At 44.1% G+C, this 13488-nt stretch overlaps 1 protein-coding gene across 4 annotated transcripts in view; it reads right to left on the reverse strand.

The window, feature by feature from the left end:
* The window catches only part of PPIL3 (peptidylprolyl isomerase like 3), a 68554-nt gene that overhangs the window by 7695 nt on the left and 47371 nt on the right, over window positions 1-13488 (reverse strand). For all 4 annotated transcript variants that reach the window (XM_078652612.1, XM_078652614.1, XM_078652613.1 and 1 more), the window contains 2 exons: window positions 12010-12103; window positions 2292-2359 (listed from right to left, as the gene is read on the reverse strand). In XM_078652612.1, coding sequence (XP_078508738.1) covers window positions 2292-2359; window positions 12010-12103 — 162 coding nt within the window. The remainder of the gene's footprint in view (window positions 1-2291; window positions 2360-12009; window positions 12104-13488) is intronic.

Genomic DNA, 13488 nt, shown 5'->3' on the forward strand with positions numbered 1-13488 from the left:
TTCGGAAGGATGAGTCCCAATCTCATTTGTACAAAGTGTTGTAATGGGATTATTGGAGAGTTAGAGAAACGTGCTCACAAGTTACATTTTTATGCAAATCATCTGAGTAAATAAACAATAGCATGGTGCCGTTTGCGTCCTTGACTTGATCTGGTTTTTATTTTTATTTTGCTATTATTCTCACAAAGGCTAAGAAGGTCTGCCTACTTTAGTATTAAGTGCTATACGTCGCATAAGCAACAGCTAACCATTCACTCACCCACGCAACGCCACTCACCCATGCAACGCCACTCACCCACGCAACGCCACTCACCCACGCAACGCCACTCACCCACGCAACGCCACTCACCCACGCAACGCCACTCACACACGCAACGCCACTCACACACGCAACGCCACTCACACACGCAACGCCACACACGCAACGCCACTCACACACGCAACGCCACACACGCAACGCCACACACGCAACGCCACACACACACGCAACGCCACACACACACGCAACGCCACACACACACGCAACGCCACACACACACGCAACGCCACTCACACATGCAACGCCACTCACACATGCAACGCCACTCACACATGCAACGCCACTCACACATGCAACGCCACTCAACCACGCAACGCCACTCACACACGCAACGCCACTCAACCACGCAACGCCACTCAGCCACGCAACGCCACTCAGCCACGCAACGCCACTCAGCCACGCAACGCCACTCACACACGCAACGCCACTCACACACGCAACGCCACTCACACACGCAACGCCACTCACACACGCAACGCCACACACACACGCAACGCCACACACACACGCAACGCCACACACACACGCAACGCCACACACACATGCAACGCCACTCACACATGCAACGCCACTCACACATGCAACGCCACTCACACATGCAACGCCACTCACACACGCAACGACACTCAACCACGCAACGCCACTCACCCACGCAACGCCACTCACCCACGCAACGCCACTCACCCACGCAACGCCACTCACCCACGCAACGCCACTCACCCACGCAACGCCACTCACCCACGCAACGCCACTCACCCACGCAACGCCACTCACCCACGCAACGCCACTCACCCACGCAACGCCACACACCCACGCAACGCCACTCACCCACGCAACGCCACTCACCCACGCAACGCCACTCACCCACGCAACGCCACTCACCCACGCAACGCCGCTCACCCACGCAACGCCGCTCAGCCACGCAACGCCGCTCAGCCACGCAACGCCGCTCAGCCACGCAACGCCGCTCAGCCACGCAACGCCGCTCATCCACGCAACGCCGCTCACCCACGCAACGCCACTCACCCACGCAACGCCACTCACCCACGCAACGCCACTCACCCACGCAACGCCACTCACCCACGCAACGCCACTCATCCACGCAACGCCACTCATCCACGCAACGCCACTCATCTATATGCAAAACGAAAAATGTCAAACTCTTCTATTGCGAGACCTATTGCATTTTCAATGCTTGTTTAGTCTTTATCTTCCTTCTTCTTTCACTCGTTTGTGTTTTTCTCTCTCTTGCCTTGGGTGGAAATCTGATGATGAAATTAAGTGCTGTTCCTTAAACATGAGCGCCAGTGTGCTCAACATGCAACCACCGGCTCAGACCAAGTACTGGTCTTACATTAAAAATTACTATCAGCAATTATTTTTGACCTTTATAATAAATGAGTTCTAACACAAACTATTCTTTGTATAAATGAATGACAAATATAAACAAGAAACTGGGTGATGGAATATCCCCAAGTGTAATCACAAAATTCACCTACACAATGGGCCATACGTTTAAAAGTTACTTCTGCTGTATCCACAGAGTTGGGCACTACAATTAAACAAATGGAACACTTAAAAATAGCTGCATTACAAGTATAGTTATCACTAAGGTCACTTTCCACAGTGGACTTTATATGACCACTGGGACAGACAAGGAAAACTATATCAGTTAAATAATATAATTTAAATCCAATAGACACCACAAGACCAAAATTACTAGTTTCGAAGCACGTATGGAAGAAACTGGAATTTTCTATTTAGCAGTTCATTACACTCCATATACCAATGTAAAGATCCAGAAGAAAAAAAAAATTCCAGAGGGAAACAATTGTGAGGAGATTTCGTCTGCATAGACCGACTAAAAACACTGTTGGCCCACTGTCTCAGATCACAGTTCAATTGATCACAAATGTATAAACTTTTTCTGAATATAAACTGGGAGAAGAATAAAAGAACATAATTTAAATACCTTGAGATATTCACTATATTCATCCTCAAACTTCTTCCCCCAGATGCTGTTACCATCTTTTCCAGACCCTGTGTGATCAACAGAGATAAAAGACTGTGAGGTTTTTCCAAAGATGAATTGCGCGGTTAGTTTACCTTAAAATGAAAAGTTAATATTGAACAGTTAAAAAAGTAAATGTTCACTCTTATACTGCTAACCAGTGAGGTTCCACAACACAAATAGAACAGGAAGATAAAAAGCAGGTAGGTTAGCAGAAGAGAACGTAGCACTTTAGTATTCCTTTTTATGCTGACATCCTCTAGACCTGTATCGGAAATCGGACTTGGAAGTGGGTGTCTAACAGAAAACATACTGAAATGCCTTAAACTGTTTTTGGTCCTCTGCTACTGGTTATGGAGAAGATTGGGTGCCGAGTGATGCCACCACAGAAACCACCTTTGGTGTCCTCCCCCACAGAGTATACTATGTTAGGGAACATTCAGTTCTAGGTGAACTGGAATGGGCCTATGGTAGGTATCTGCAAATCACAGATGCACAGAACATACAGTACTCATATACGTATATATAATAAAAACGTAGTATATACATCTGATATGGGTGCTACACGTGATGCGTCCTTAACCCAGACTGCCCTCTTTTATGATCCAACCTCCTGCCATAGACCTCTAAGGAACACACCAGTGATGCAACGTTCCTCAACTTCCTGCATTCTACAGAGATCTCCCTCTCCTACACAGATAAGAGGCACATTGCACAAACTTGTCAGGAATCAGCAGTTTCGCCTATCATTTTCTCAGTCAGGACCTGTTCAACAACCATCAAGTCAGCCTGTACTTTGTTTTCAGGTGCCTCAAACTCATTTGACAGCGCTGGGGGAGGTGGCTGGTTGGTAAGATGGCCACTACAATGGTAGTGATCTGTAAATCCAAGGCATATTTATACTCGCACTGGGACAATATATGTGGCACTGCAAAAGAGGCAAGAGACTCACAACTACCCATCTACTTCCAGGTTACAGTCAACACACGAGCCAGTCGAGGGATTTATTATTTTGCCGACAACAATGTGAAGCGCATAGGCTTTCTGTTCCCTGTAGTTTGCAACCTAACCTTTGCTCTCTTAGGTTTGTTTTGTTGCTCTCTTTTAAATGAACATGTTTTGTGTGTGACTTCCTTCTCACATCTCCGGACTCTGACTTTATAGCCTGCACTGCGAAAATCCTTTTGTTACTTGTCCACCAATTACTTAAGACTGCAATTATGGTCAAGGAGTCCGATTCTAGCGATTTAGTGAGACTGGTCAACAACTATATTGCTTGGTTTCCCATGATAATCAATTCACTAGAGGCACGCATGACTTGCGTTCATGTACAAATGCAAGCGCACTTATGTGTTTTATTTTATGCTTTCATAGAGCGTACACGCAACAAGTTTCCGTCTCAGAATGCTGTGGGAAAGGCAGATATCATATCATTACACCAGTGGGAACAGAAAAGGCATAGGCCAAATAAGAATGTTATCATTAGGGAAAGGAAACAGAAGTCTCCGAGTGGTGGAACGTTCAGTATCTGACTGGCAAGCGAGGGAAGAATGTGTTGTATCCTGCTCATGTTATTGTTCTACCATTTTGACCACCTGCTCAGTATGTGCTGTGTGCTGCAGTGAATGTTGGAGTGATGATGCGTATTGGAATGTTGGGTGCCTGAGAGGTGAAGTGGACAGCTGAGAATCAGCTGAGCAGCAGGCAGGCTGCTCCTGGTGGTGCTACTTCACAAGATCTTATCTACATGTAACTTACTTAATTAAATCATCTTGAATTACATCCTACCTGGTTGGACCTCGTTACTACATTATTTTGGCGACGAGTTGGTACCTACCTACGTGCTAAATCCGGATTTCGGGGACCCGGCGAACAAAAGAGGACCTGAAGATGGAGCAAACTACAGAGCCTACAGATGCTGCCAACACAAAGTACAGGAGGAGGTATCCACAGGAAAGGAAAAATCCAAAGTAGTTCTTTACAGAACAACAAAGACATCTACAAGAAAGAAAGAATTTCCTCACAGAAATGCAAAGAAGTCAACATGAAACCTAAGAAGATGAAGCACTATGCCTCTCAGCCCCACCAGTGTCATCACCATCTGACAGCCCTAGCCCAGGCATGCTGTGCTCATCTACACTACTTAATTTGGACTTTGAAGTAACCAGTACTGCTTATGTTTTCAAGCCCATCAATTTACAGCAGTAAATTCATCTGGGTCATGTATGTCCAATTTCAGCCACATATTCCATGACCCTGAGGACATACAAATTCGTCACGGAGGAAGGGCAAACATCTAGGATGGGAACAATGGCTAGTGTCACAGTGCCAACGCATTCTGTCCTCAATAAAGTGTTTGCTGCTGGCTACAACCTTCAACTACAGTGTTCTGGTGTTTGGGAGACACCCAGTTGTTTCATACTAAAAGAAGTCTCCTATACGAGGTATTTAACAGTATGGTCAAACTTCATGTCCTTTTCTAAAGGGTGTACCTTCTCGACATTATGCCTTCGTGCTGAATTTGTCGGTATCTCTCATTGAGGTAAAAACTGTTGCTGGCTCGTCTGGCTTTGCATGGAAGTTATGGTGCTTTAATTTATGCCTATTTTGCGCCGTTTTCAACTTCTGGGTTTCTCTCAAGTCCAGTTTACAACTTTACATCGCCACCGGCAAACGTACGAGGATATTTTCTATGCTATGTTTCAAACTGTGGTGAGTTCATTTTCTCCTCATCATTCGTTACGTTGTGCCGATATAGTGGCCGTTTAAACTGTCATTTTGTTGTTTAAACTGAGCTGGCGCATCCTACCTCATCCTTGATGCCGCACATTTCTCCTTGAGAATCCTCTATGACGACATGACCTTCCACTGCGAAGGCAATCTCTTAGTGACACTGTTTGGCACCCGAGCGTGCTGTGAACCACTCGGCACAACATCTAGTGCGTGTCGCCATCTTTGTAAAGGTGTCCAATGCTACGACGGAAAAGATCAAACGCCTCTGTGATGGTTGATGAGTTTCAAATGGATTTTCATCCATCTCAAGTTGTGCAGAATGTTTTCAAAAAAGGAGCTTCATCGGCACATTGAAGATAGTCTCGGAAGAAACATGTCAGATAGATGTTCCAATACCATTACTGTCCCTAAGCATAGCTTTAAGCTATGTGCTCTTCCCATTTCTTGTCCTTCTGAGATAAGTAACTTTCATGTGACGTCGCACCAACACTTCAGTTGAAACTGGGTTGAGCTCAGCATTACCTATGCGGTTCTTCCAGAGAGGTGGCACTCTCCAGAGTGTTTAATCACAGTTGCTCAAAGTTACCGTTGTTGTTCTTTGTGGCTTTCACGAAGTGCTTGACGGGAGAAGCATTAACATTTAACATCCGCCATGAGTCAATTGTCCTTCTTACCAGCAACAACAGGACTGGAGCGGGTGAATTGCAGGGACATTGCGCTTTATCTTCCCCGTCAATGCAGGAATGGAGCCCTGCTGTTTTTGGAACAATGGAGTAGTGTGGCTCACTGGTTAGAGGCGGCAAGCCTGAGAGCAGAAGTCAGCCTGGGACCAGGGTTCAATTCCCGACGCGGCAGGGTCGTGGACCTTGGTCAGCGGACTCGATAATTCTCGCTTCGGTGCTTACTCTAATCAGGGGTTCCACTCGGCAACTCTGGGCATTTAGCTTGCCTAATCTCCACAACGGCCCCACCAATTACGGGGATGCCTGGCTCCACCTTGGGGACTCCCAGCAAGGGACCATCCCACAGGGAAAGCCAGGACGGGTTCCCCAGAGTTATACAGCGCCGGGACGCCCCGTTGCTGGGGCAGCTGTGCGCTTTACAAGTATACTACATTTACATTTACAACTGCTGACTTTATTTGTATGACATATACACTATTTCGTCTTGCTTACATTATAGGATTCCCTTCCACATTTAATGTTATATCCTTTTCTCATGGGATTGTTCTATGGGTACATTTTGCCCATTTATGTGGATGCATAGGTACCTTTACTTAAGGGAGGTCCTTGAGCTTATTGGTATGTGGTCTAATTCTGCTTTGCATGAGGGGCGGGTATGGATTTTTGTTTTCATATTTACGCATTAGACTCCCTTGCATGAGGGAATGGTATGGGTACCAGTCCTATTGCTACGTAGTACATTTCGTGACTTTTTTATGGGGTTGTCATAATGGGTGTCTTCCCATTACACGTTTACGTTGTTTACCTTTACACAAGGTGTGTCTAACTGGGTGTTAGTCCCATTTACAGTAGCTCTTTATCCCTACGTCTCGGGGTAGGTTTTGGGTGTCAGTTACATCCACATGTACTAGCATTACAATTATATCCTTTTACAGGCTGTGCTTAGTGGGTTTCAGTCCCATTTACTTTAGCTTCCACCCTTATGTCTGGGGTAGGTCATGGGTTTTAGTCCCATCCTCACATACGAGTGGTACATTTTTACTCTTATTTAGGGTGTGTCTCATTCCTATTTTCTGTTATTTTCTCGCAATGTTATGCTTATATTATATTACATTGTAATTTTAAACGCAACGTAATGCTTATTTGACATTACTTTGTTAATTTGAAACGAGAGAGGATGAGTGATACTATATGTATTTTCTTCTCTCCTCTGTTTTCTCTCCTGTTCAGTTTTTCTCGTGATGCTACACATTCTTTTCATCCTTGGTATCTGGACTAATTTGGTTGTTCGTTTTCTTTTGTCCCCGGTATTTCCCTCATTGTAGTTTCTTCCTATTCCTTCCTGGTTTAGGGGGAGATCCTCCCTTCACTTCTCAGTTTGTCTGAGTGTAAGGCTGGTGTTTTGTGTGTGTCGTGCCATGTCCTTCCTTTCTTGCATACTTGCCTGGCCAGAGGGTGTGTTGGGAGTAGACATTGGTGCATCTTTGTCTACCTGCTAACTTGTTGTTTCTTACTCCTTATCATTATTTTCTTCTCTTTTGTAATTCTTTGTTGGAGAGGATGGTTCCTTTCTATTTGTGTATATTTACCCATTGCTTCCTCTTCGTTTTCTTCCACCTACCTCTATGCTCTTTCCTTTCTGCTCATTTCTACTACATTTATTCTGTTGCATTAGTGTTCCTCTCATTTATTCTTTTTTTGGGTTCTTATTGTTATATCTTATTAATGGTATAGAACTTATGCGTCTGTTGTATAAGAAAGGGGGATATGTAGTATCCTGCTCATGTTATTGTTCTGCCATTTTCACCACCTGCTCAGACAGTGTGTATGTGCTGTGTGCTGCATGGAATGTTGGAATGATGGTGTATGGAATGTTGGGTGCCTGAGAGGTGAAGTGGACAGTTGAGAATCGGCTGAGCAGCAGGCAGGCTGCTCCTGGTGGTGCTGCTTTACAAGATCTTATCTACATGTAACTTACTTCATTAAATCATCTTGGATTACATCCTACCTGCGTGGACCTCATTACTACAGAATGTACATAAGGAAAGTCTAACAGAGGGTTGGCTCAAGTCTGCGGGGAACAGCCCCTATGCAGATCGGAAGAGGCGTGCCTTTAAATTCCCTCTAATCTTCAGGAAGTTTTCTTTCCATTCTAGGAGCCTAAGTGACGAAGTTTCAGAGGAAGGTGCCCTGATCCACCTCTAAATCTTTTAAATGCAAGTGGCTGAGCTATCAGGTGGTTAACAGATGATGATCTTAAATACCCGGGTGGATAATAGCGCTGGAAAAGCCTAGTCAGATAATGTGGTGCATAACAATGAAGCAGTGTTTTCAAATGTGATCGCTCTTTGTTGGGAAGGCAATGTAATGGATTTGGGGACTGGAGTGATGTGGTCTTTAAGCTCAAATCCATAAATAAGAAGTGCAGCATGATTTTCATCTCTGTAGATTGACTGTTCAGCTATTTAGGAGATCAGAAGGCCTTTGCAATAATCCTGACAAGAGAGTACCAGGACTAGGACTAGCACAGTGGTCAGTGGGCATCTGAGGAAAGTGTGGATTCCATAAAATAAGTACGTTATGGTAAAAAACCCATTTAGTTAGTGAGTTTGCGACCTGAAAGTGATCCTTCTACAAGTTTGAGAACTGAATGTTAGCTGCATTCATCGTATATAGCTTCCTTTAGGATTATCCTTCAAGAGACTCAATGAGTCAAGACACTGCCGAGCTCCTGTGCTTTCCTCTTTCTTTTTTCCCATTTTTCCTGCTATTGTCTTCGTCAGAGGTTTAGATCTAGCCTCTCTGTCTGAATCTGAAAATGTGGACAAAACATGGTAAAGACATTTGTAAGACATTCTGCAGTACTAGTTACTTTTCAGAGGACCCCAGTATTACAATTCAATAAAAACAGTACAGGTCATATGAAGCTTTTCACTTTTCCTTGGGAATGCCTTGTACGAGTCTGTCTTTACCAAAGAATTACAAATGACCAGATGCTCCTTGCACCTGGTCTCTGAAGTGGCCAGCAGTATTGAAGGGCTCTGTATCTTCGCTTTGTTAAACCACCATTTTGTTTGCTTAGAGGACCAGTGGATTTTAATTGTCAATTCACTGCCGGAACTTGAGAAGATTGTGACAAACCTGGACAGTAGAGTTTTTCCAGTAAAGGTACATTTGCAGTTTCTGTAGGTTCCAGACAATAGTCAATTGTTCATTGATAATGCTGACATACTTGTATTCCCTCTGCAAAGGTTTCAGACTGGGAAATCATATGGTTGTGGTCTATCACCTCCTATGAACATGTATGTAACACATGCAGAGATCAAATCCTGAAGGCATTTTTTAATAGATCTACGGAGGAACAATTGAATGCCTTACTCTTTACAGCTATTACAATGAAGATGCTGTAGGTCTGAACTAGCTTTAAGTGTTACCCTAACATCTCCAGAAAAGCCCACACTTGCATTTGGGATAAGGGTGTAGGTCATTTGAAATAGCTGGGTTTGGGTTAAAATCAGACTAACAGATGGCCTAAAAACTCTACTTCCCTCGCAGCAAACCAATTCTTAACCCCTTGCGCGCCAGCGGTTTTCCCGCTGTGCGCGGCAGTTTGCGGAAACCCGCGTTACATGACGAGCTCAGCTCGTCATGAGCATACGACAGACGTAACTCATGACTAGCTGAGCTAGTCATGAGCGTAGAAGGAGTTAAACTACTTTTAAGTCTAGCTTCACTGTTCATTTCTAGCAACTCAGCCAGGTCTTGATGTAGGAGGAGCAGTTGTAAATGATAACTGTCTTTACCAGAGTACCAGAGTACGCTACACAGTATGATTTACTACATGCCAGAAAAGTATTGATCCAATACTAGAAAATAGTTGGGGAGTTTATCATGCCCCAATACAGGCAGGTGAACTGAAAGCATTCCACAGGACAGCAATAACCAACCTATCGAGGACCAGTAGAGTCAAGAAACTGATCAGGTTCACTTGGTAAGGCAGACAAAGGAGATGAAGTGAGCAGCATTAAAATACTCCAGGAAGGTCTCGGTTATGGGCAGTATCTGTGAGTCAGCCCTGTGACCCAGTGAAGCTAGCAAGAGTCAGAAATGAATCTATGTGATATTTCATTTTTCACATCAATCACTGGCTGAAAAAGGTGATGCCGAAGAGCACAATTATTCCAAACTGTTTTGGACTTCAGCTTTTACCTCTGCCTGCCCAATTGTCCTCTGGGGCATTGACTAGTTAACTCATAGGAACCTGAGACGGTCTGTTGAACGGCCCAGAAACCTCTGTGAGCCAAGACCTGAAAATCTGGCCTCAGCTTTTGACATTTACTGTTGTGCTGGGCCAGGTCAACTGCGTGAATATTGCCACTGATTTTCTAATGTGGCATCTGAGAAGTAGGTGGAGGTTCATGTGCTGCAATCCATCCCTGTTTTGTGATGCATTGTGCACTGCTATTTTTGGTTTGATAAGGAAAAGGGGAGAGAAGATAAGGTGAACAGTGCATTAGGGCGTTAGTGTCAGTGAAATTGCAATATCAGCATGGAGATACGGTTGAAAAGGTGGATCTTCAGCTTCCACCACAAGGTCAAGTGATACTCCATAAGGTTGTTGCTGCCAGAAAAGGGTTCCATTAAAAGAAGATTGGCTGACTAGAATAGACAGATTTCATTTGAGGGTATACTGTGGGTGGTGCAGTCTTAATTAGGATATGATCAACAATTAAAAGCCAAAAGAGGAATGTCAAGGCAAATAATTTTTTTTAAGGAGTGGTTATTGTAATTCATCCATCCCATCTGTTTTTCTAAAAGACGCGAAGATGCAGACTTAGTACACTAGAATTCCTTCATAAAAAATACTATTTAAAAAAGCAATCCAGAGACTAAAGCCCATGACGTTTGAAATGGAGCCAGATGAACAATCTAAAAGTCAGCTCTTATGCTGACTCCGTCTGCCTTGATTATACAGTATCCTTTCAAAGGCATCTTCGGCAGTGCCACCATAGGCTGTGATATGAGTGATGTCAGTTCCAAATTCAGAATAATTATGCCATGATTACAGATCACCACTGTTACAAGGGTCATAGCCACCAACAGCCCTGCACTCACCCATCGAGACAAGCGAAGTTCAAAACGACAGCTATAACTCAAAGCATACACCGACTCCTTGACTGTTAAACAAGTCTCGTTTGAGTGACCAAATGGTGCAACCACAAGCCCCAACATGCATGAGAGACGTCTTGATAAAAAGCTGCAAGAGTCCCACACAGACATAAGTCTCTCTTGACACAGGGAATAGAGAAGTGAGAAAAAAATAAAGACCCACAGATATAGAGTGTCTTTATTTGTTTCAAGGTTGATTCCTGGATATGTGTTTTTTCCTAGCACGTATAATAATCTCAGTTCAATATGATTCAGTGGTTTCTACCGCAATTTAGGTGCGAGTAACTGGAGAAGGGAGCGAGAACACACCACTTGTTTGGTGAAACTTATATGGATGCATAGATACCTACCATTCCGGTTCAACTTGGCCAGGCATTTTTTCTGGACACCAGGTAGCAGCCTGGAAGAAACAAATCACAAATCTACCCAGAACACAAGACCGAATCATCTTTTTAGCCAAAAACAGACACCTCTGAAGGAAGTTAAACCGTCACGGGTCACTTTTGCCTTTTTGAAGCCCATCACATAATGCACTGGGCATGTGTTGAGGCAAACTAGGCTTTAAAGGCAGCCACTTTAATGGAATGTGCATACAAACCTATATTGAGGTTTGGTTCGTTGGTGCTTTTATATAGAATTCATGCACCCAAAGGATTTGAGCAGTCAACTGCTACACAACTGAACAACCGACTGCGGCAAAGATGGTTAGAGAGCAGGTAGTGTGTCAGCAAAAAACTGTCTGGAAAGCTGAAAGCCAGCATTGAGCATAATTTGCCTCTATTCACAACTACTCTAAAATCCACCTCCAATAGACGTACTACAAACAGGCCGGTCTCAACTGTGTTCATCCATGAACATATTAATAATGACAGGGTGCATAGGTCTCATTATGGCTGTTTATGATTAGCCTACATATTACAGAGATGCAGTGTCCCTGTAGATCATCCTCTTTGTTGCTTCTGGGCAGGTGATGGGCAGCACATACAAACACATATGCAACTGTCTGTCCAGCTACAAATTACACTGGATTAGCCCACTTGCTACTTACAAACAAGAAGGTTCTCAATAGCAACGGCTTTAGCGCTTTTACTTACCAGTAGGATCTCCGGTCTGCACCATGAAGCCCTTGATATTCCTATGAAATAGACAGCCATTGTAGTAGTTACTGGCACAGAGGGCCAAGAAGTTCTAAGCAGGAGAGAAATAAATTGAACATCTGTCAGCAAAGGTTTCTTTGATGGTAGACTGTGCCTCATTATTAACCTATTATTAAAAAAAGACTACAGTGACAACACACTGGCTGGTAGTTCTGTCACAAGAATACTTACTATGGAAATTGATTTCTTGAAAAGCAGGTTTTTTGACATGACATTCTTTGAGGAATCCTTTCAATACGATATTACATATTTCTAAAAAGCATGCAGCAGAGGGGCCTACACATTAGGAGGGTAACTTTGTCATGCGCCCCATGAAACATAGGTATTACTGGGTCCGTATTGTGTCAAACAGAGTTGTTTACCACTTTTGTCATCTAGTTTAAACCTATTACTGGACCCAAACTTGAATGGCAAGTACATCCTTGTAGCACCTGACCCTCAGAGTAACAAGGTCGAGCAGTCCAAGGCTTACTCAAGAAGCTAGTGCAAGGTTATAGAGACAGCACTCAAAAGGTTTAATTAATACAAGTCATTAATTCAAGGTACAAAACATAGAATTCTCCACCTAAAAACACACACACACACACACACACATTAGGGCTAAATGGTAGCAAATTATACTGATTAATGTTACTATTTTTCAGTGACTGTGTGGGAGGCAACCTATGCTACTCTCAGCAGATATTCTCCTATGGTATTTGTATGAAACAGTCCTTGATCAACCAAGGGGTTTGATGGCCAGAGTCACTCTGGGGGAATACTGTCCAATGTGATGGCTTGCAGGTCTCAAGATTCCCTCCTGATTGGAAGCAAAGCAGTCACTTCCTCTATTTGCTGTACTATCTGGAACTGGTAGCCTCCAGTCAGGAGATTTCAAAAATATGGATAAAGGCAACAAGGTGGCCCTCTCTTAACTACCCGCTAGCCTGTAGATGTTAGCAGTTCCAGAGACCAATGGGGCAGAAAGAGGATGGAAAGGGCAGGATGGATTATTTAACCTCAAAGGGTTTATCCATCTCCTCTCCTTAACCATCAGTCCGACCCTTTATAAAAGATCCCTAGAATGTCCTGGAGGAGCCCTTCTATTCATGTCCGCTGTCTGGAATGTTTCTCCCTCGCACCACCTTGGGTACAACTTGAATGTAGCACACACAAAATGGATCAAAGCTTGCTAGGGCCACCTGTGTCATACACATTCCATCGACACACCGTCTACACATGTGGGATAATGTCCAATTTGGGTGAGCAAAGGTTCTGGTTACAGGGGGCTGGCAGACTAATTTGAGAAAATTGGAAGAAGCCAGCAGGTGACTCTCCTCAGCATGGACAGGAAAAGAAGTCCTGCCATGCCACTATAAACGGTATTGCTGCCACCAATGTGAGTTCTCTACAGCTGGGCGAGTGGGTGGTAGCCAC

This window comes from Lissotriton helveticus, chromosome 7 (assembly GCF_964261635.1).
Source record: "Lissotriton helveticus chromosome 7, aLisHel1.1, whole genome shotgun sequence".
NCBI lineage: Eukaryota > Metazoa > Chordata > Amphibia > Caudata > Salamandridae > Lissotriton > Lissotriton helveticus.